This window comes from Primulina tabacum, chromosome 7 (assembly GCF_025594145.1).
Source record: "Primulina tabacum isolate GXHZ01 chromosome 7, ASM2559414v2, whole genome shotgun sequence".
NCBI classification, from domain to species: Eukaryota; Viridiplantae; Streptophyta; class Magnoliopsida; order Lamiales; family Gesneriaceae; genus Primulina; species Primulina tabacum.
The window spans coordinates 6,837,494-6,857,534 of NC_134556.1; the positions used below are offsets into that span (position 1 = coordinate 6,837,494).

General features: G+C 36.5%; 2 protein-coding genes across 2 annotated transcripts; both read left to right on the forward strand.

Moving 5' to 3' along the window:
• Positions 1–1,259: 1,259 nt before the first annotated feature.
• On the forward strand, positions 1,260–4,396 carry LOC142550523 (uncharacterized). Its single transcript, XM_075659598.1, has 8 exons — positions 1,260–1,277; positions 1,337–1,579; positions 2,606–2,707; positions 3,121–3,245; positions 3,434–3,552; positions 3,604–3,670; positions 3,755–3,950; positions 3,995–4,396. Exons 1-8 carry the CDS (start codon positions 1,260–1,262, stop codon positions 4,394–4,396), a joined length of 1,272 nt encoding a protein of 423 aa, XP_075515713.1.
• Positions 4,397–9,653: 5,257 nt separating this feature from the next.
• On the forward strand, positions 9,654–10,480 carry LOC142550485 (uncharacterized). The gene has a single exon (XM_075659568.1). It carries the CDS (start codon positions 9,960–9,962, stop codon positions 10,320–10,322), a length of 363 nt encoding a protein of 120 aa, XP_075515683.1. The 5' UTR covers positions 9,654–9,959; the 3' UTR covers positions 10,323–10,480.
• Positions 10,481–20,041: the final 9,561 nt, after the last annotated feature.

The window sequence follows — 20,041 nt, forward strand, 5'->3', positions numbered from 1 at the left end:
TGCACTGACCACACAACTAGCATCTATGAACAAAGTGAGCACACAGAGACTGAGGGTCCATCGATTGTTGTTGAAGAACCATCCCTACCCGAAGAGGCTCAGTACATCAATAACCGAAATTTTGGTGGATTCGGAGGATATAGAGGTAACCTCTCCCTAATACTTATCATCCAGGATTGAGAAATCATGAGAATTTTTCTTATGCAAATAATAAAAATGTGTTGAATCTTCCACCGGGTTCAATACATCAAAGAGGGAAGGAAAGCATTCATTTGAAGATTTAGTGGGAACGTTTGTTGCTTAGTCGGGAAAGAGGATGGCAAGGACTGAGTCTTGTCTTGATAACATGGAGACTCACATGGGAAATATGGGTGCCACAATGAAATCTTTGGAAACTCAAATTGGACAGTTGGCTACTGCATTGAGAGATCAGAATAGGGGTCAATTTCCTAGTAACACCGAAGTTAACCCAAAAGAGCAGTGCAAGGCAGTCACTTTGAGGAGTGGAAAGGAATTGGAGGTACAAATTCCTAAAGAGAGAGTGGAAAGTGAGAAGACAGTTGAAGAAGGTGAAACTGAGGGACCCAAAGCTGAAGTTGAAGTTGAACCACCTCCAGTATTTAAGCCAACTCTTCCATACCCGCAGAGGTTCAAAAAGAAAATTTGGATGATCAGTTTGCAAAATACCTAGAGATTTTTAAGAAGATACACATCAACATACCATTTGCTGATACGTTAGAGCAAATGCCGAATTATGCAAAGTTTATTAAAGATGTGATGTCTAAGAAGAGGAAGCTGCAGGAGTTTGAGACTGTAAAACTGACAGAAGAATGTAGCGCCATACTAAAAAGAAGCCTATCACAGAAATTAAAGATCCAGGGAGTTTTACTATTCCTTGCTTTATTGGTGGTTCTAAATGTAGTAAAGCTTTATGTGATTTGGGAGCAAGTATTAATTTGATGCCATTTTCTATCTACAGGGAACGGGAGCTTGGAGAAGTTAAACAACTACGATCACCTTACAACTTGCAGACAGAAGTCTCACGTATCCACGTGGGATAGTCGAGGATGTACTGGTAAAGTAGATAAATTTATTTTTCCTGCTGATTTTGTGATTTTAGATATGGAGGAAGATCATGATGCTCCATTAATCTTTGGGAGACAGTTTCTGGCAACTGGGAGGCATTGATAGATGTGCATAAGGGTGAACTCACCTTGTGAGTTGGTGGAGAAGCAGTCATTTTTAACATCTATCACGCCATGAAGGGATCGAATGAGGTAAGTACTTGTAAGAGTATTGATGTTATAGGACTCATGTATGTCTCTTGAATGTGCAGGAACAAGGGATCTCTTTGGAGAGCTGTTTGATAAGTGCTGTAGGAACTGTTGATGAAGACAATTGGGAAGTGAAAGAGCAATTGATGGCTCTTGAAGCACTGCAGAAACAAAGAAAAACGGATGCACCGCTTGAGGAATTGGAGGTACATGAGCAAACAAAGGTAATACCTCATTCCCCTGATTTGAAGGAGCTGCCAAGTCACCTTTGCTATGCATTTTTAGGTGAAAAGTCGACGTATCCGGTAATCATCTCTTCCTCTCTTACTTGTACTGAAAAGATAAATTATTGAGAGTATTAAGAAAATTTAAACACTGCTTTAGGATGGTCGATTTCTTATATTAGAGGAATTATCCCCTATTATATGCATGCATAAAATTTTGATGGAGGAGTCATATACTCCTTATGTGGATCATCAGAGGAGATTGAATCCAGTAATGAAAGAGGTTGTGAAAATGAGGTACTCAAATTACAGAATGCTGGTGTAATTTATGCTATTTCTGATAGTAGTGGGTATCTCCTATACAAGTTGTGCCTAAAAGGGTGGAATAACTGTAGTTAGAACCGAAAATGATGAACTGATATCTACTCGTACTGTAACTGGTTGGAGAGTATGTATTGATTATAGAAAGTTGAACAATGCTACACGTAAGATCATTTTCCACTGCCTTTATTGATCAAATGCTTGATAGACTTGCTGGCTATTGTCATTATTGCTTTTTAGATGGTATTCAGGTTATAACCAAATTGCTATAGCGCCAGAAGATCAGGAGAAGACTACTTTCACGTGTCCCTATGGCACGTTTGCTTTTAGGAGAATGCCATTTGGGTTATGCAATCCACCTGCCACTTTCTAGAGGTGCATGATGACCATATTCGCAGATATGGTGGAGGAAATAATGGAAGTCTTCATGGATGACTTTTCGGTATTTGGTTCGTCGTTTGATCATTGTTTACATAACATATCCCTTGTTTTGCAGAGATGTCAGGATAAGAACTTAGTTCTTAATTGGGAGAAGTGTCACTTTATGGTCCAAGAGGGTATTGTTCCTAGACATAAAGTGTCTTCTAAGGGATTAGAGGTGGGCCGAGATAAATTCGTCGCAATCGAAAAACTTCCCCCCCAAGGAACATCAAGGGAATAAGGAGCTTTCTGGGACATGCGGGGTTTTATCGTAGATTTATTATAGATTTTTCTAAGATTACTAAACCCCTGTGTAACTTGCTTGAAAAAGAGTCGAATTTTATATTTGATGATGATTGTTTGCAGGCATTCGAGAAGATCAAAATGGCATTGGTGACTGCACCGATCATGATAGTGCCGGAGTGGAAGGAGCCCTTTGAGCTAATGTGTAATGCAAGCGATTATGCAGTGGGCACTGTCTTAGGCCAAAGAAGGGAAAAGATGTTTAGGGCGATTTACTACGCAAGTCGCACGATGGATGCTGCACAACAAAATTACACAACGACCGAGAAGGAGATGCTTGGAGTAGTATTTGCATTCGACAAATTCAGACCTTATTTGATTGGCACAAAGGTAATCGTTTTCACTGACCATGCAGCTATTCGCTACCTATTCGCAAAAAAGGATGCAAAACCACGCTTGATAAGGTGGATTTTGCTATTACAAGAATTTGACTTTGAGGTCAAGGATAAAAGGGTAGTGAGAATCAAGTAGCTGACCACCTATCGAGGCTTGAGCTGGATGATAAGAAAGAAGAAGGAGCTATACAAGAAACATTCCCAGATGAACAACTTTTTGAGGTAAATTCTGTACTCCCTTAGTTTGCTGATATTGCTAATTTTTTGTCTTGCGGCACCCTTCCCCCAGATTTGAGCTATCATCAGAAGAAGAAATTCGTCCATGATATCAAGTTCTATTATTGTGATGATCCATTTGTGTATAAGAGGTGTGCTGACCAAGTGATTAGGAGATGCGTGGAGGGTATCGAAGCACATCAAATTCTGGAGAAGTGTCACTCTTCACCATATGGTGGACATTTTGGAGCGTCATGAACAGCAGCTAAGGTATTGCAATCTGGTTTTTATTGGCCTAGTTTGTTTAAAGATAGTTATACCTTAGTAAATCATGTGATAGATGCCAGAGGTTAGGAAACATCTCCAGACCTCACGAATTGCCATTAACAAATGTTTTGGAAGTGAAACTTTTTGACGTTTGGGGCATTGATTTCATGGGACCCTTTCCTCCTTCTTTTGGTAATTCCTATATTTTATTAGCTGTGGATTATGTTTCGAAATGGGTGGAAGTAATCGCCACCAATACTAATGACGCTCATGTTGCAGCTAAATTCGTGCATAAGAACATCTTCACAAGGTTTGGAACACCGAGAGCCATCATAAGTGACGAAGGTACGCATTTTTTGCAATAGAATTTTCAACTCACTTTGGCTAAATACAGTGTGAAGCACAAAGTGGCACTAGCATACCATCCTCAGGCAAATGGACTAGCTGAGGTATCCAACCGGGAAATTAAACAAATACTGGAAAAAACTGTCAACACAAGCCGGAAGGATTGGGCCATTAAGTTAGATGATGCATTGTGGGCCTATCGGACTGCGTTCAAGACACCTATTGGGATGTCTCCCTATAGGCTGGTCTTTGGCAAAGCATGTCATTTGCCGTTGGAATTGGAGCATAGAGCATTTTTGGCTGTGAAGAAATTAAATTTGATTTGCAAGCTTCGGGAGATGTTAGAAAACTGCAGTTAAGTGAGATGGATGAATTCCGAAATGACGCTTATAAAAATGCCAAGATCTACGAAGAGCAGACTAAGAAGTGGCATGACAAAATCATGGTTCGAAGGGAGCTCAAACCGGGACAGCAAGTATTGTTATTCAATTCGCGTCTGAAGTTGTTTCCTGGTAAGTTGAAGTCGCGTTGGTCAGGGCCATTTGTTGTGGAAGCAGTGTATCCTTATGGGGCTATCGAGCTAAAGTGCAGTGATGGGAGAACCTTCAAGGTGAATGGACAGCGGGTTAAGCCTTACTATGGGACTGAAGTAAGGAATATCGACAATGTCAAGTTGAGCGAACCAAAATGAACAGACTGGTGACAGTCGGGCTGACGACGTTAAATCAAGCGCTGTGTGGGAGGCAACCCACAATTATTTTTAGCATTCGTCTTACTATTTTATTTCAATTAATTTTTTTATTTTATTTATTTAAATTTTCTCTATTTAAGTATTAATTTGAATCCTTTTATATTTGTAGGTATTTTAAAAAAAATGGGGAACAGACGCATGCGCGCGACCGCGCGAGGACACGTGCAGCAGCGCGCTCAGACCCAGCGGCAAGACCAGAACCTCACGCGCGGCCGCGCCCACATCACGCGCTACCATGCGCGCTCAATTATTGAAAGAAGACAGAACCTCGCGCACGGCCGCGCCACTTCTCGCGCGACCACGTGCGCCCCATCAACCAAGACGAACAAAAGCTCGCGCGCGGCCGCGCCACTTCACGCGCAACCGTGCGCGCCGCATATATTTTTTTTTTTAAACACGATTTTGTCATCTTCCTCACCCATTCTTCCCAAACCCTACTCCACAACACCAATCTAACTTCTCACAAAATCCACCGCCTCCATCATCTTTTCCCCTCCTCCAATCAAACTCCATAACTCCTCCAATCAAACTCCTACACTCCAACAAACACTCACACCACCAATAGCCACAGCCGCGCCGCCGCCTCCGCCGTTCCACCAAGCCGCGCCGCCGCCGCCGCTCCACCGAGCCGCGTGTCATCTACAGTTAATCTACTACACTCAAGGTTACCGTTTCTTCTACGTGTTATAATTTGGGTCAATTTTTAGATATCAAGCATTGTGGGTGCCATTGTGTCTATATTTGTTGATTATAAGTGTGGATATTGTTGATAATCATGCCGCCTAGAAAAATATCGAAGGATGTGGCTTCCTCTTCTCGTTCTTACGATGCTCATAAATTTTGGAACGAGGAAGCATTCAGAGTTTACGAGAGCACCATGTCAAGGTCGATTATTAAAGAAAGAGGGATAGATATGACATACCTTAACTGTGCTGTAATTGAGGAAGTTGTGCAAAGGGGGTGGGTAGATATAGCCCAGTCACCGCCAGATGCAGTTATATCTGTAGTCCGGGAATTCTATGCTAATCTGAGAATCAAACACGAGGAATACGGAGTTTTGGTACGAGGGAAACTGGTCTTTTTCGATTCGGCAACCATTAATGCTATCTATAATCTGCCAAGTTTTGAAAATGACGAGTATACTGCTTTGATTACTAGAAATGTGGATTACGATGCGATTATCAGGAACTTATGCATCGAGGGTGCAGAGTGGCGCTTGAATCAAGGCTCCCCAGTCACTCTGAAGAAATCTGACTTATGTCGTGACCCACGCAGTTGGGCATCTTTTATTCTATCACGAATCATGCCCTCCTCACATCAGACAGAAATTACAAAGGATAAAGAGGCGTTGATTTACACCATAATGACGGGGAAGATCGTGGATCTTGGGAAGCTCATTCACAGTTTTATCATGCGTGCTGGTACGGGACTCATGACCGTCAGCCTCCCTTGTGCACATACTATCACTGCACTATGTCTTCATGCCGGTGTACAATGGGGCGCAGATGAGCAGGTTTTGAAAGCAAAGGGCCCAATCACGGTATATACTCCAGACCGTGTGCGCTTTGAAAGCGAATTGGAAAGACAAGAGGCTAGGGCATCTTATAATCAGAGGGCCAGAGAACGCCAGCCGCCGCCACCAACATCGATCCCTCGAGCCAGTTTGCGAGACAGGATGTTCCGAATGGAACATGAGATGCGGGCTCAGCGCCAAGAGTTGGCCGACCACCGACGCACTACTAGTACTTTCATGTCTTATATGTTTGACTTCACATCGGTGCTCGCCCAGCGGTTTCCACCTACTGGACCCGAGGATGCCCCCTTTCCACCACATCCAGCCTGGCCACCACAGTACCCACCACCAGATCTATCACCGCCGCAGCCCATGGACGATGATGATGAAGATGCTGCGAACGATGACTCGAGCCCCGAGTTCTGACACTCGTGCGTGAGGTATGTGCTGTCGTGTTCTTTATTTCTATACATTTAGGACAATGCATACTTTAAGTTTGGGGGGGTGGGTACTTGCTTGTTAGCATTTTTTTTAGTTAAATTGATTTTTTTTTCTTCCTTAGTTCTTTTATTTTTGCATGCTAGATTTGTTAGGAAGAGTCATGGATAAGTACAATGTGTGACCGATGATGAAAATGAAATTGCGGTCCTGAAGTATATAAGTGTTCATGATAACTTAGGAGTCACAATTATTTTGCACTGTCGGGTTTGTTGATAATCTCGTTGCTTAGAGACAAGTTGCATGCCGGTGATGCTAAATAGATGAGGGAGATCTGATTCTTGGTAATTCTTGCATGACATTGATTGATACTTTTGCAAACATAGAAATGATCTAGACAATTTTTTTCACAATATATTTGGGCCTTTGTTCTTTTTTTACTATCAATTGTAGCCCTTTGAGCTTCGAATTAATTGAGATGCTTAGAACTACTTTTGTACCTACATCGTATATCATTTTTTGTTGAACAAATGCATGTGATTAGTTTGTATGAGTTGACTAATGGATTGACGGAAATCTAGAACTTGCTTGAACACTTTTCAAGGCGAAATACGAATAATATGTGACATAGGAATGATTTAGGCGATCTTTGGAACCGTTGAGCCTTCGAGCCTACCAAATGAACATGAAATATCTCTTGTGTCCCATTTTGAGCCTACTAAAAATCAAGTGGTGTGTGTCAATGACATACAATTAGCCCCCACTTGTATCTATTCTATATCCCACAACAACTACCAAATGAAGCTTATACACTTATTTTCCTACCTAATGTTGAGAGAAATAAGATCTTTAGTGTTGTATTGATTCAAGTACTCCTTAAAAAGAAAAAGCAAAATTAAATGTGCAAAAATGAGTTGGCCAAAAAAAAAGGAAGAGATCAAAGGAATGAATCAAACAAAAGTGGTGAAAAAGGAAAAATTTGAAAATGGAGGATATGATTGGGAAGAAAACAATAAAGCGATGGTGAATGAAATGAGAGTGAAAATGATAAAGATTTGATTATTTCTCTCAAATTTTGATTTCCATACCTTTTATTGTAGCCATGAGCCGTGGCCTAACGTTACAAGCCTACAAGACCTATTAGCCTTGTCACATTTATCCAATATACTAGTGGAGAAAAGTTGTTCAAGTCAAGCTTATGGATACCTGAAAAACATTGTCAACACGTATAAACTCTAATCACTTGCTTGCAAGCATCTCATTGTGTGATTTCATCTTTGGCATACTTGTGTTGACTATCTTTTGAGCCAAATAATCACCGATAAAGTCCTATGTGATCTGTGAATGCAAATTTATATGTTGATGAAGTGTGAGTTGAACTGAACTGAGGATTTCTTGATTCTTTAAGGCGAACGCGTATTACAACTCTATTTGAGCATTCGATTGGGTAAACGAACATTGACATACCACACACACACGTGACTCTTGAAAAATCGTGAATTACATGAATTTAGATAAGTTGGAGGTCAATATCACTTTTCGCATATCCATGACTATAGTAGTTTGCGTAATTTTTCCTTAATTATTAGCTTTTATTCTATTTTGTTTGGGACTAGCAAAAGTTCAAGTTTGGGGGGTTTGATAAGTGCAAGATTTGCACTTAATTTATATTAAATCTCATTTTGAATTATGCTTGTTTCGAACAGAATTATGCGTTTTTGGTTTGTTTTGATTGTCTTTTCAGGAATGGAGAAAAAGCGGACACGAAGCCAAGTGAGCCAAGAAAACAAGTGCACAACCAACACACTATCGGAAAGAACCTCGCGCGCAGTTGCGCGAGATCACGCGCAGCCGCGCGCAATGATACGCAAGAGGATCGACAGAAGTTCTCGCGCGGCCGCGCCACTTCACGCGCAGCCGCGCGCACATACATGAAAGAATCGGCCAGAGACTTGCGCGCGGCCGCGCCACATCACGCGCAGGCGCGCGCGCACCAATACAGATGAATGACCAGACACTTACGCGCGGCCGTGCGACTTAATGCGCGACCGCGCGCACACATGCACGGGCCAGCGAGCAGAAGCAGCTAGGCAGCCGCGCCAGAACTTGCGCAACCGTGCGCGATGAGTTCGATAAAACTATAAAATCGCGATTCTTAGGTCACGGAAGGGAATTTCAGCCGCCCTTTGGAGAAAATCACGAGAACAGCCGTCCTTGGAGAAGAAAAGGCGCGAGAAATCAAAGCGTACACACGAGACGAAGATTCAGAGTGCGAAGAACATTCACAAATACGAAGAACAACGGATCTGGGGACGGAGACGAAACCTCGGATTCGTTCTCTTTCCTTCGCTTTTACATTTTCGTTGTCTAAAATGTTGAACATGTCTTGTCTTCGCTTGGATTTCGTGATGAGCTAATTTTCCATTCTAGAGAATGATGTTGCTTTGTGGACACGATGATTTGACGTGGTTATTTTATATGATTGAATTCCATTTCATATTTAATTGTGTTTCTCTGTGTTTATTTCACTGCAATTTACTGGCCATAAATTGTTTGTTGTTTGATTAATTCTATAACTCGGGAGAAGGACTAGGATTGTAGATCATTAGAAACACATCGTTGAATGTTTATATCGTTCGGAAGGCGTATAACTTTAGCGAGGTTTATGTAAGAACATCGTTTGTATTTATCAATTAAACTTAGATTTTATTAGGAATAATTGAATCGAAGTTTGATTGATACAATTTATTCGTCACTTGGGAAATGGGGAATAAAATAATTGATTGTTCTTGGCCATTAAATAATTGAAATTCAGGAATATAAATTTAACTGAGAATAATTGTCGTGGAAACTTGGTGAAATCATTTCTCTATATATTTTCTCTAATTGTTATTCTTAATTGTTATTCTTCAATTCGGTGATTAGATTAATCTTTTGTTTTTAATTAATTCGTTCAAACAAACCAATCTGGTTATTGATTTTTCTAGATAAAGTCTTGACTATTTTAATTACAAGCATTGATATATATTTTTATACACACTCCTTGCGGGATCGACACTTGCACTCAAAATTACATTTTACTATAACTTGACATCATGCGCTTGCGAGCATTTAAGAAAACACGCAACAATTATGTTCATGTATATAATGTGAGACCAATATTTTCGATAAAAAACGATTTAATCGTCCATAATTAAACTAATGATAATAATTGGCAAGAGAGCTCTCAGACAAAGAGACAGATCCATTACATATTTTCTTACGGAGGGAGGGCCCTGCCCTCCACTATATTCATAGCCCCCCACGTTCTCTTTTTCCACTGCCCAATGTCCCTTAGAACATGGAGAAAATTATGGCAATTACCCTAGAAAACCCGATTGTTCATCAACTCTTGAAACAAATATCATGAAAAATGGGCTATAAATCGTTATTCGAACACACGAATACATTATACATCCACGGGAAGAATATAATGCTGACCAAAAGCGGCTCAAACCTGTAGCTAATTTTCTTGATCTTTTCCGTTAAGAAGACATAATCGGATTTTCCAAAATGGACATTGAACTAGTGAAGTGTGAGTGCTGTGGATTGAAAGAAGACTGCACGCAGGATTACATCACCCAAGTGAAGTCGTGCTTCGGCGGCAAATGGCTCTGCGGGCTGTGCTCAGAGGCTGTGAGAGATGAGTTCAACATGGCGTTCGGGATGGATGAAGCTGTCAAAGCTCACATGTCTTTCTGTCGAAAACCGCGTAAACCGAATCCGGCGATTGGGGTCGCCGATGGGATGAGGGAGATTTTGAGGAGAAGGTCGAGTGATTTGTCGGATAATTCATCTTCTTCATCGAAGAAAAAGTACTCTAGATCATCTAGTGCTGCTGGTAAAGTAGGGAATCACGGCATTAATTATTACTAGCAGCTGGGAGAGCGATCGCCCACTACTTTTCTTGTCAAGTTTATATGATCTCCATCTAGATTATATCGTATTTTTGTGTTATCCTAAATTATTCCAGTTTCATTCTCACAAATGGATCCGATATTAACTATTTTAAATGATTTTTTTTTTCAAATTTTATTTTATTACCATTATTATGAATCGGAATGTGAAAATATAATACCTTGTCGAAACATTTTTAGTTTTGATGATTGATGAAGGTTGTTGATCCGGATCATTATATAACCTAACCAAGCTGAATTCAAGAAGGTAATCTGAATTGTCATAAGAAAAATATCCTAAAAAGCTCAACTGATTTAAAAGCCAGCCCGATAAAACATAAAAAAGATGTTAAAAGTCAAACCGATTTAAGATCGATTGATGAAGCCCGACTGAAAATCTATAAATCGATCAATCAGTCCAAATTATAAATTATATGAAGAATCGGTATTATCAGTTATTAAAGATCAGAGCTCATATAAAATAGTGGATAAAAGTTTTCGTATTAACAGTCATTGAACCTTAACAGAATGTCAGGTTTCAGTGTACAACCAGAACATGTCAAAAAAGACGATGACATGACAACAATGACATCTGCATTTGAAAACAGATATATTTTGAAAAAATTTTCGTTGCAGATTAAAGCTACTAATAGATCAGTTGAATAAGCTCAAAAAGTTAAGACAATCATACTCTATATCTGATCTTTTTTGTTAACTTATCCCTTCTGAAAGAAGCTTTCTACGAGCTAAACTGAAATAACTAGTACACGTTGATAAATCGTCATCTGATAATTTTGAGGATCAAATTTATGCTTATAATTTTTCTGTGAATTATGTGTAATTGAGAGTAAAGAGTCTTATTGTTCAAAGTATTTAGATTGAAGTTTTACCGCGAGTTTCAGTTAGGCAATGTTAAGTCTTATTGAAGTAAGTGATTTCAAATTATTTGTAATTATCAAAGTCTTTTAGGACAAACCTTCCCTTTCATGAGGAGAAATGGTGAGGGTGACGTAAGAGTCTTAAAATCTCCGAACATCTAGAAACAAACTTGTGCTTATTTATTTTTTTCAATTTTACATACCTCACTACTCTTCATACAATTTCGAGTGAATTTTGTTAATAAACCATTTGTTCAACTAGTTTCAGTAAGCATATTTCCACAAAATTCACATTGATTGAATTACTGGGAACCAATTAACAAAAACAAAATTTCTGTGTTGTTAACCCAACTGAAATATTTTGGGATAAATTTATTCACAATCTCTAAATTTATTTTCGATCCTAAGATATCTCAATATTTAAATTCCAAATTTATGATGTGAGGAGACATTTTTCTTGGATAGATCAATGAATATGTTTAAAAGGAACAAAAATAAAATAGATTGAAAACTAAAATTGGTGGATTATTTTAGATAAGTTCAAAATGTTTATTACTTATATCCTTTTGTCCTTCAAATATAGAGAACTACGGAAAATTTTCTCATGAAATTCTCGTTGGGCTAATATCCCTATGTAACAAATTTGAGAATTTCAACCCCTCTGTTAATATGCAAATTGTGCTAATATCCCTGTTAAAATTCTCATTGAGCTAATACCCATCGGTAATGGATTTGAGAATTTTAGTTCATCTGTTATATTTTTTTGAGTATGCAAACCTCTGTCTCTATGAGAAAATTACGTCAAATATCCGCCCATCGTTTTTTGAGTTTTTCATTTTTTTCTTATTTAATATATGAGTAATTGGCGTAATTAAATCGAAATATTTGTGGAAATTTGATTTGTAGTAGAAGATGAGCATTTTCGGGAATAAATTGTCTAAGATGTTGAATTAATATCCCCATTTGTAACGGTATTAGTTCAATATCTTAACCAATTAATTTCCAAAAAAATACAACATGAGGAATAAAACTTTCAAATCTGTTACAGAGAAGGTACTAGCTCAATGAAAATTTTCACACGGGTTTTGACATAATTTGTATATTAACATAGGGACTAAAATGCTCAAATCTGTTACACAGGAAAATATTAATTCAACCAGAATTTTACATTGTATTTAACAGAATTCTCTCTTCAAATATATGTAGAATTGAAAGTTAAAATGGATTGGGTTTGTTTTGAGGCGGTGAAAAAGACTTCACCAAAAGATCATTAAGAATATATATTTTTCTTCATAAATAATAGTAATTTAAGGATAAATTTGGAGATAAATCCTCAAATCAAAATATAAATTTATCCTAATACCCTACATTCAACCAATTTTGTTCAAACTCCCTAAAATGATAAAAATGACAAAAATATCTTTATATTTGTTGATTTTATTGATTTATTATTTAATGTGCCAGAAATCATATCATAACTTAGATAAAATTATTTCAAATATAAAAAATTATTATTACTAGATAATTGAATGATTGAGGAGGAGCATTTTCTCGAAAAAAGATCTGAATAGGTTCGAGATCAATTATTTGCATGATTTATTCCAATACTTTAGAATATTCGAAATAATAAGATCTGACATAGGTTAGAAATAAAGAGAAATGTGGAAATTATCAGAATCTAAAGTTAAAATTATAATTCAGTCTAATAAGTTCCTAGAAATAGTACCAGATTCATCTAAACTCATCGAAGATCTTAGAGAAATCTAAAAGGCAATAAAAATTATGACAGTATGTTGTATTATATACCACAAAACATGGAAAAAAATCCTTGAAAAACAAGAAGAAGTTCTTGTAACACGAAAGGATATTCAAACTCTAGAACAACAAATAAGTTCTAGTAAAAAGACTTCAGTAGGAAGGTTATTACCATCCTTTGGTATTGAACCTTTATTACATCAAAGAGGGACGACCAAGGTGCTTCCAAAATATTTAACCGACGAAGAAAAATGATCAATTTAATTATAAAATGTCTCAGAACGAAATTAATCTGATGACAACTTTAGAAATGATTGGTCTCGATGATCTCCAATACCTCGAAGAATATTTTGTAAATATCAGGGTCGTAGATCTAAATATAAACACAACTGAGGGTGAACCACCCGCATTGCCTATTAATCTTCTCATGAACTAACAAGGAAAATGTGGAATCTCATAATACAATATGAGACGACCCCAAACAGATTTTCATGCTAGTGGAGAAGTATACCCAACGGAACAAGGTCAAGTAGAAGTCAAATTTCCTTGTACCAAACACCATATGAGAAATTTGTTTTGGAACATACACATTCTTATGGGGTTATGCTTAACCTTGATGTAATAGACTTAAAAAATAGATAAGATCTCATAGATAATTGGATATCGGTTATGAGAATCGCAGCAGGAACACTTGATGTCAACAGAGAATGATTTATTAAACTTTTATAAATGAGTCTTATGAGATCAATTAAAATTGCATGGAATATGACTTCGATAGAAACTAAAGAGTCAGTCCTAGTCGGAGAATCTCTTGGTGAGATAGCCAAATGAATGACTACACTATTTAAAGTACAATTTATAGGGGTAGATTATTTTAATAGTCAATAAACAGAGAAGAAAAAAGAAATATACTCAAGCTCTGTATAGTCTTGAATTCAATCACATTCATTTAGTAGATGAATATATTATATTATTAACTAAATATATAGAATTCATGGGTCGAAGAAAATATAGCGATGCAACTTTTTTTCTCAAAAATGCCAAGTCCTTGGAGAGAAATGTTAATGAGAGAATACGTCTGTCAATCCAAATACTTTGGCACGAAGAGCCTCTTTTCTCAAAGGAAAATTGGCAGAATGATGTCATATGGTAACATTACAAAAGAATTACAAACGATTAAATAATATTAATAAACGTACTCCTTTATGTTGTAAAGAAAAAGATCTTCCAACAATCATTGTAAATAAGTTACAAAGGCAGAAAAGAAAGAGCTTTAGACATTTTCCTTATGGCAGAAGTAGAAGAAGTGGAAGTGGTTTTTGGAAACCAAGACAGTATGGTCTAGATTAAAAAAAAAAACTTGATCTTATAAATCTGGGCAGAGAATTTGACCATCAAGATGTAGGATACATCTCAAGCATTGAGCACATATCAAAGCACGATAAGAACACCTACAAAAAAAAAAAAAAAACTTTTAGAATAGCTCACATCCAAGGTAATGAAATTTTTAAAGATTATAATTGCTGGACATGTGGAGCAAGATATCACATTTCGACCCATTTCCATAAAATGATAGAAGGGGAATATAACATTTCGATCTGACCTCAGATATTAAAGAAACAGTTTATTACCAAGATCTTGTTCAAGTATACTAGTTTGAGAATATTGCTTCATACGACAATATATTTGAAGAAAACTTTTGAGTTAGGAAGAATATGATGGAACAAAATCATTATCTGACTGAGTATGAGTTGTTTCGACATTAAACACATGAAGATTTGTCTGGATTTTTAGCCAAATAACCATATCTCATAACATGGTCCAAAAAACCATGAGAGAAAATCCTAACCGATAGAGATATCAATGATTCTCTGCATGACATGTAGAAAAGTTCTTAAGAAATCTTTTCCTAAGAAACATAAAACATCATATGATCTATCAAGTTTTCAGAAATGAAATGACAATACCAATGAAACTTACGGGAAACCGTATGGAGATACAATTAATTCCTTATGAAGAAATTAAAGAGGAATTGCAAAAACTCAATATGGAAGTAACGTGAACCATGCCCTGGATTCATATCAAAGCATTCCAGATTATGATAAAAGTTACTTTTAAAGAAGAAATATATTTGCTTATTGATATTGTTATATACGATAAAAAATTTAGTAACATTCAAGATCCAATACTGGGAACTTTATCAGGAAATATATGTGCAAGAAATATTGTAGGAGTAATTTATCCAAGAATTGAATACAACCTGACCGATCGAGACTTCAACCGAGCTTTGACGTTGCATCAAAATTTCAAAGAAAAAAGGCCATGAAAGAAGGCAATAGACCATATTCTATTACATATCAAATTTCATATGCTCTATCTAATACACATCATTCAGATTGTTGATTAGAAATAAGTTTATTAAAATACGAGAAATATTTGAAAAAGTTGCTCAACATTTTATCTAGAAAAAAACGAGTTTCCTTTGATATATTAAACAAATATCCAGTTCCAAGACAAACCGATTCTACAAAAGAATAAAAATATTAAACTAGAACCAAGAAGACTATCTTTTCAAGGAGATACAATAACAAGTTACAGGTGGGGGGAAACACCTATCCAAGAAGTCCAACCGATAACAAAAAGTTTTTCAACAATAGCAAAACTTAGATGTCCAGACAGATGAATGGAAATCAAAATAGTATTTGATATTATAAGACAAAAAAATCAATTTTCTGGTAATACTATATATTATTTGGAATAACATATAATAGAAACTTATCAAAGAATGAACAATATCGGAGAACTGGAAGTTCACATCAAAGGAATCCCAGGAAAAAAATCAGATCAATTGGTTATTGGGCTAGAGTTTTTTCGAGGAACAAAAACTTGGAAACAACTGAAGAATTGAATGAAATTCATGGTAGATGATAGAATGTGGAAGATCCAACGACCACGAGCTCATTCTCGATATATATCTGAGTAGGGATATTATATGAACAATATAAGACAAAATATTTTGCTCCTTGTATTGATTTAGGGGCTGAAATTTGTACAGCAAAAATATGAGTTTTTCCAAAAGAATTGTAAGAAAAATTACCTCAAAATGCTTGATGAGATTTCTCTAAACAAATCTTAATCTTAGTAAAATGATTAAGATGATAGAAATATTAATCGGATGTGCTAGACAAACACCTTGGTACAAGGTAAAAACACCAAATTTATTTTCATGATACACAAGCTGACATTATTTAGGAAATAATTTCATTCAAATGTTAAATTCTTATACACAAGAAAATGATAATAGAAGATTATTGTTCACAACAATATGTGACCACAAATTCATAGTCCAGAGACCACTAGAGGTATTTTATAGAAAATTTCCAATCCAGCTTCGTAGTAAGTGTAGTGATGAATGAAAACTTCAAAACCCGAAAATGAAGGTTTCTAGACGATTTGGGAAAACAACGCTCCAATTGAGAGCAGATAATGACATCCAAGCAGAAGAAAAAGAATTCCTCAAGATAGCTCTATACCATAATGATGTAGAGTTTGAATCAAAAGTATCCCTAGAAGATGTCAAGAAAATGGTAAAAAAATTACAATGAAGATCCCTTGGCATGATGGGATAAAAATTCACTCAAAACTAGCTTTAAAATCAATGAAGGAAAATGGTATAAATTTGTCAGATAAAAGCATATTTCAATTAATATAATTTATCAAAAGTATATACAGATTATTACCAAGGAACATCTGGACCTTAGACTAATCTAAGTAGGAATATCACTGTTATGATCGGTTTGAAGGTGTTTAGAAAGGGGAATTGAGTAAACACTATGAGATAATGACTCTTTTTTGATGGTGAATCAGTTTAGTGACACACTGATTCCAATGATCTTGTTGTCGATATTAGTCAGTTAATTAGTATAAATGCGAAAATAAACCAACTGATAGATTGAATACTTAATAAATAACTGAAATAATGAACGCAAAGATTTTATGGATGTTCGGAGGCTTCAAATTCTCCTACGTCACCCTTTATATCACAAAGATATGTTTTCCGCTAAAAGAATTTGATTAATTACATATATTGTAATAACCCACATCAGTTTGGACTTAAACACTGTCAAACTGAAACTCTTAGTTCCCTTTACTATTTCTCAGTATACAACTGATTTTCTTTCTTAGCACAATTGATCTTAGAAGATCAAATATAACAATGTAAGGTGCTAGTACTTCAGTTCAGATGATAGCCTTAAAGCTATGAATGTTTCTGTTAAGTGTGTGATGCGATTCTTCGACCACGGAAAGCAAACACACTCAAAAATAGAGTCACGTCCTCGATTCGATGAAATAAAAAAACGGCTGTGTTGCCCCGATCTTTTTGAACAAGTAAGTTTGTAATGTTCACATCAAAATTACGAAGAATTTAGCAACAAATATTAACGAGATAAACAATTGAAATTCAAGTGAACCTTCAAAGAACTCGTTTTTGATAATCCGAGTGAAAAACGATCGACAAACGCCACAAAGTATTAAACTTTGATAAGTTTAATTTGAGAAACACAAAGGTGTATACAAAGCCAAACTTTCAAATTGAGAGAAAAACTCAATTAATATGATTAAAACTCAAGAATTCATTGTTTACAATGATCAATTTTTGTGTATATATTATTTACAAACCTAAAAGATTGCAAAATATTGTTACCTAATAAACATGGACTCTAAACTAGGAAACTAAAATTATTCACGCAGGCAGCGTGCTGGGGCGATAATGTTTGGCCGCCCTAGCGCCTACTCTTCTAGACTGGGCGCGCTGGGGCGGTATAGTTTGGCCGCCCTAGCGCGGAGGTTTGTGGACTAGCTTTCTGGACAGTGGCTTTGGCGTTGGGGCGGTAATGTTTGTCCGCCCTAGCGCGGGGCTCTTGGGTCCGGGGTCTCGATTTGGCATTCTCTTCATAATTTAGCACTTGAATAACATTAAAATATCTTTCAACTTCATTGCTATGTATGCCGAATTCTTTGAAACTTCGAATCGCAAGATTTAGCACGTCATGTCCGTCCAGATTCATATCATACTCCCCTTCTTAAAAAATATTTGTCCTCAAATCTTGGCTACCTACGAAAAAACGAAGCAAGTTAGTAATAAAAATATTTAAATTATCAACATTCTTACCTTTCAACAATAGATTGTAGATGTCATCGCCCACATGTGCCATCACTGTTTGGAACCCCAACTCCATGGTTGCCTTCACTATCAACTCATTAACCTCAACATACACCAAATAACAAATGACTCCAAATGATAAAATGCCATTAAGTATCACCAATATTAAGTTCCTCCCCTTCTTAGACCTAGTCAACACCAAAATAATATCCATACACGTGTACAACTATAGTTAACTAGGAATAAGACGCAGTTCATGCACGATATAAGAATCTAGGCGAAATGTCAATCTCTTACATGCAATGCATGTTTCACAATCTCACTCAATATACCTCTTCATATGCAACCAACACATATAATCATGCAATATATCATTGATAAAAACACTACAATATGCATCACTAGCATATAACTCATGCAATGAATATAGAATAAAGAATTTATTCTCCTTAAAATTGTATTCATTATGAATATAAAAATTCTTATATTCATTCACGTTCTTTCCAACGCCATCATCGAACAAATATGAATCATGCAAATATGACACACTTAATGTACTATCCATGTAATCATTTAACACGTCACAAGGTTTAAGCCTAACGCATACAATTCATTTCCATGACTAAGTTTAATCGAATTGAATATTTTTGAGAAATCAAAATCAATAACATTTGAACTTAACTCAATAATGATTGTCCACCCTCAACTCCATGCCATTTAAAAGTTTTTGAGAAATCAAAATCAATAACATTGGACCTTCAAATTATTTTTCTTGTTCTTTTTCTTTTTATTTGGCCTCTTGTTCTTTTTATTTTTCTCTCATCTCATCAGTTCTTCCTTTTTTTCATTCTATGGTTATCTCACTCTTTTGTTTTCTCTTTCTTTCGGCCATTTGAAATTTTTTTCACTGACTTTTTGGCTTGCCAATTGATTGTCAATAACTTCTTCTTTTTGAATCAATTGAACAACTAAAATGTTTTGTTCCTCAACATGTTCATGAGTTAAAATTGCTCTATGTCTACTCTCCCCCTCCATAGTAGACAACTCAGGCACTTCTCCCCTACCTAATGATTTACTCTCCACAGCGCATCCTTCAACGACATTCGAATCTTCACTTAGTGGATTACTATCAAGAACAACTTTCTCAATCACAACCTCGCTCAACTATAACCTTAACCACAATTTCAGGCTCAAGCTCAACGGACGATTCTACCATGGTTACCTCCTCACGTGGACATTGGCTGATATCATGCTCAACTACTAAACACCAACAACATATAATATCACAATTAATATAATTTGAGTTGTTAAATGTACCTTGATATTCATATTTGGTAGTTTCACGTATTGATTCCTTCATTGGCCTGGTAATGATTTTCTCTTTCAAGCTCGTCCGTCGATTGGATGCCAATGACTCCCTATGCACATCACGTTCACCTTTTCTGCCTACTCCTCTATTCTCCTCACATCGCCTATCATCATCACGATCCAAATGCAACGCTCTATTCCCTCCAAATCTTCTACGTTTCCTATCCTCATCATCTTGCCTATCATATATCTCCTCTTCTTCACACCTCCTATACCTCTCACGTAGATGCTTAAATTCCTTCTCCCACACTCTATCCATCCTTCTTAAGTTTGTTTGAAATTGACGATCGTCAATCATTATACCTGCAAGAAAAGGTTAGCAGAAAACAATAAAGAATAAAATTTATTCACCACGAATCCTCATGGTCACTCCAATGAAAATTCACTCAACTCTCTTTTTTTTCTCTTTTTTTTGTCCTCACTACAAATCCTCGCACGTCACTCCAAGAAATAAACGCTCGCCCTCAAGTATTTCACTCGATTTTGAGAATTCTCTTGTAGGGTATGTTTTCAAGCTTTGTAGCTTGTGTGCAT

Coding starts and splice junctions, on each gene's coding strand:
- LOC142550523 (XM_075659598.1), top strand. Junction 3,246..3,433: donor GATCCATTTGTGTATAAGAG/GTGTGCTGACCA, acceptor ATCATGTGATAG/ATGCCAGAGGTTAGGAAACA. Junction 3,553..3,603: donor ACCCTTTCCTCCTTCTTTTG/GTAATTCCTATA, acceptor AATGGGTGGAAG/TAATCGCCACCAATACTAAT.
- LOC142550485 (XM_075659568.1), top strand. CDS start 9,960: ATGGACATTGAACTAGTGAAGTGTGAGTGCTGTGGATTGAAAGAAGAC.